This window comes from Takifugu flavidus, unplaced genomic scaffold (assembly GCF_003711565.1).
Source record: "Takifugu flavidus isolate HTHZ2018 unplaced genomic scaffold, ASM371156v2 ctg479, whole genome shotgun sequence".
NCBI lineage: Eukaryota > Metazoa > Chordata > Actinopteri > Tetraodontiformes > Tetraodontidae > Takifugu > Takifugu flavidus.
The window spans coordinates 12,171-15,276 of record NW_026622095.1 but is presented as its reverse complement, the minus strand read 5'-3'; the positions used below and the strand labels follow the sequence as shown (position 1 = coordinate 15,276).

The 3,106-nt window shown below is 37.5% G+C and overlaps 1 protein-coding gene across 1 annotated transcript; it reads right to left on the bottom strand.

Moving 5' to 3' along the window:
* Positions 1-457: 457 nt before the first annotated feature.
* Positions 458-2,475, bottom strand: LOC130520698 (uncharacterized). Its single transcript, XM_057024409.1, has 5 exons — positions 2,273-2,475; positions 1,472-2,170; positions 926-1,048; positions 801-841; positions 458-725 (listed from the first exon to the last, which is right to left on the bottom strand). Exons 1-5 carry the CDS (start codon positions 2,358-2,360, stop codon positions 630-632), a joined length of 1,047 nt encoding a protein of 348 aa, XP_056880389.1. The 5' UTR covers positions 2,361-2,475; the 3' UTR covers positions 458-629.
* Positions 2,476-3,106: the final 631 nt, after the last annotated feature.

Below are 3,106 nucleotides of genomic sequence, written 5' to 3'. Positions count from 1 at the left end.
ACAGTGAAGCGTTGTAGTTTGACTGCTGTGTGTTAAGACACAGCAAAGACTTCCTGTTTGAAACCACCAAGACAGAAGGGGAAAAGCCAAGCCCACCATGCAACTATGTACAAGTATTGCCGTCATAGCTGCAGCACCATAAATAAACAGATTCTGACTGTTACAAAAAACACATTTGGACATTTTAGACAATAAAAGACTGCAACTATATTTGAAGCTTATTTTAGAAGAATATTGACTGCAGGATAAAATATATAAGTACAGGATTAGTTTAAAACTTGATTTTTCTATTGACTTCCTTCTTGTCAGAATTAGAGCATGTGAAAAAGGAACTCTTCTTTCTGCTGAGGATTTCCTTGAGCTCCTTTTTATCCTTGTGTGTCCCTGTCCCTGGACACTTAAGCTCCTCCACCATGATTCGTTGGTCGTTGGAGGTCAAGACAATCAAGGGTGTGTGTTGGTTATTTCCTCCTTTATTGTACCAAGGATCCTGAACATCCTGAACAATGTAGAATGTACACAATGAATCAAATATCTATAAATCAACCACAGAAGAGCCTTTTTCTATTTTGGGAGTTTTCTGAAACTACAGGATATCTAAAATTGTTGAAAATGGTCATTTTTCTATTCTACTGCTTTACACTGAAGTAAACACATTCAGTCCAGGTATGTTCTCTGTTCATCTTCTTCTTCCACAAAACAGAACCATCTGCATCTGGACGATCCTGTAAATGACAACAATGAACTCAGTGCCTTTTGAATATTTAATGAACGACTTTATTCTGACTAATAAAAAATACCTTTGGTTTGGACAGAGGTGACAATCTTTTCTGAAACAATTCTGAAACATAAAATGAATGCTAAAACTGTGAAAAAAATCATGTTAGACAACATGATTGAAAACAGGAAGTGCAATTGATTATACCTTCATAATTGCAGCTGTGATTGTTCATCATGCACACCGAGAAGGCCAGATACACTACCAGAAATATGCTGAATGATGATGCACCACACAGGAAGTAAAACAAGACCAGAGAGTCTTTCTGATCTGTAGATGCACACGACAGCAGACAGAGGTCAAAGTTTCGGTGAGGGAAGAAGAGGTAGCTTGAACAAGTATTCGTTAAGTCAGTTCGTCTCAAGTGACACGATTCTTAGTTCCAATCCAAAGTTACCAATTAGTGGAATTGGAAAGTGGAGCTTTTACTGTCAATTTAAGTTGACCTAATCATTGTTTATCATGTTCAGATTTGAAATCCAAGTTAAATTCCCTGTCTAGTTTCAATGTTTTCAGGACAACAATTCTGAATTTGATTGAATTTGTTTTTATTTTTTAAATTGTACTTTTTTTTTGCATTGTGTCAAGTCTGCCTTAACAATGGACAAGCAATAGTAGTAAAGTAATCATTTTAAACTCCCGAATCTTGAGTCCAAGTCATAACATTGGAATCAAAGTTAGAATAAAACTCACCCTCAAATTCCACCTTGGTTGCAGCTCCAAACACAATGCTTTGACAGGATGCGACACCACAATAGTAGGTCCCAGTCTGAGACTCATTCATGTTCTTTAGGGATAGGTTGAAGAAACAGCTGTTGGTTTTCCTGTCACACTTGTTATTCCTTCTGACTGCACTGGTGAAAATAACTCCTGGTAGAGATTCTCCAGAGTTTCTGAACCAGTAAACAGCATGTTCTTCATCGCAGGTTGGAGTATAAACTGTGCAGTTCAGCATCATGGAATCTTCTGATTGAATCGTGCCAGACGCCAACTGATGCACTGAAGTTGGAACATTAAAACCTGACCCCCTTACACTGACAGTTGTGCCGTTGTGAAACTGATATTCAAAAAAGTTGCTTGCTAAGCAGTAATAGGTAGCGGAGTCAGCAACACGTAAATCTGAAATTGTCAAGTGATGCTGGAGATTTTCAGTAACCAGCTGGAAACGTGTGCTGTTTCTAAATTCATCCGTAAAGGAAGCTTTTTGACCAAATAAATAGAAGCTAGACATTAGCTTTGGTTTCTGGCCTATCACTTGCTTATACCAGTAAAGGGTTGTTGTAAAACTGTCTTCATAGAAACATTTTAAAGTAACATTGTCACCAACGTCCGCTGATAGAAAATCAGCATCTTGACGAATGGGGATGGACAACTTCGTATTGTCCCCATGGACTGGAGAGAAAAAAGTAAATCACATATGTTTCAGCCTATTTTGAGACAACAAAGAACAAAAACAATACTTTCATTTAGAAAAGCCCTAAAATCAGCACTTACCAATGTTTCCCAAGAACACACACATCAGACAGCATAATCTCTGAAACGATGTCATTGTGTCTAAAGTGCAAAGGCGGTGTAGAGACATGTTGGTCCCCTTTTTGCTCTTAACCAATAAAACTGCATGTGATTGGTTGGCCCGTTTGACCTATTAAGGAAAGAAGACTACACAATTGCTTCCGTCTTGAATGTGTGTACCTCTGAGATATTGCATCATACACCCAAAGGTTCGTCACCTTTGTAGACACACATTTATCAGTGTTTTGCTTTGTTTGATAAGACACTCAATTTTTATTAAAAAAATAGTCACTTCTGTTGTATGGATATGTGTATAAATGGTGAAAAAAAAATTCTCTGTTCATACTGTATATACACAATGAAATGCAGTTGTGCAGAAAAGTTTGGAGAATATACACATTGTTTTTGTAGCAATGCAAAGCATTTTTAAATTCAAATACATGGATATTGTATTTTCTCTCATGACATCCTAATATCATTTAACGACTTCTCATCTGTACTGAAGTCTGTGAAAAGAAAGCTCAAGCCCCTTTATCGACGAGTCCAATCTTTGATACCTTTGACAAAGCGTTACATGCAGCCATCTGGCTTCTGATGAGAATTATCTTTATCTTGTTGTTATGTGTTTCACCATATGTTTCTGTCTTCTCTTAGAAGTTAGGCAAGGTAGACTCATTGGTAAATGTAATAAAGAACAGAGACATTCCAGTTGCAGGATTGTTGTTTGATCTACTGTTATCTCAGGAGCCAGTCAGGCAGGGGGTGTCAACCACTCATTGTATACAGGACATCAGGGGGTTGATGATCACATTTGCA

Bases quoted from the DNA above. Each gene is read 5' to 3' on its own strand.
- LOC130520698 (XM_057024409.1), bottom strand. From the start codon at position 2,360: ATGTCTCTACACCGCCTTTGCACTTTAGACACAATGACATCGTTTCAG. The intron at 1,049-1,471 runs GTGAGTTTTATT...GTGCATCTACAG, and splicing joins AACCAAGGTGGAATTTGAGG to ATCAGAAAGACTCTCTGGTC. The intron at 726-800 runs GTATTTTTTATT...TGTCATTTACAG, and splicing joins CACCTCTGTCCAAACCAAAG to GATCGTCCAGATGCAGATGG.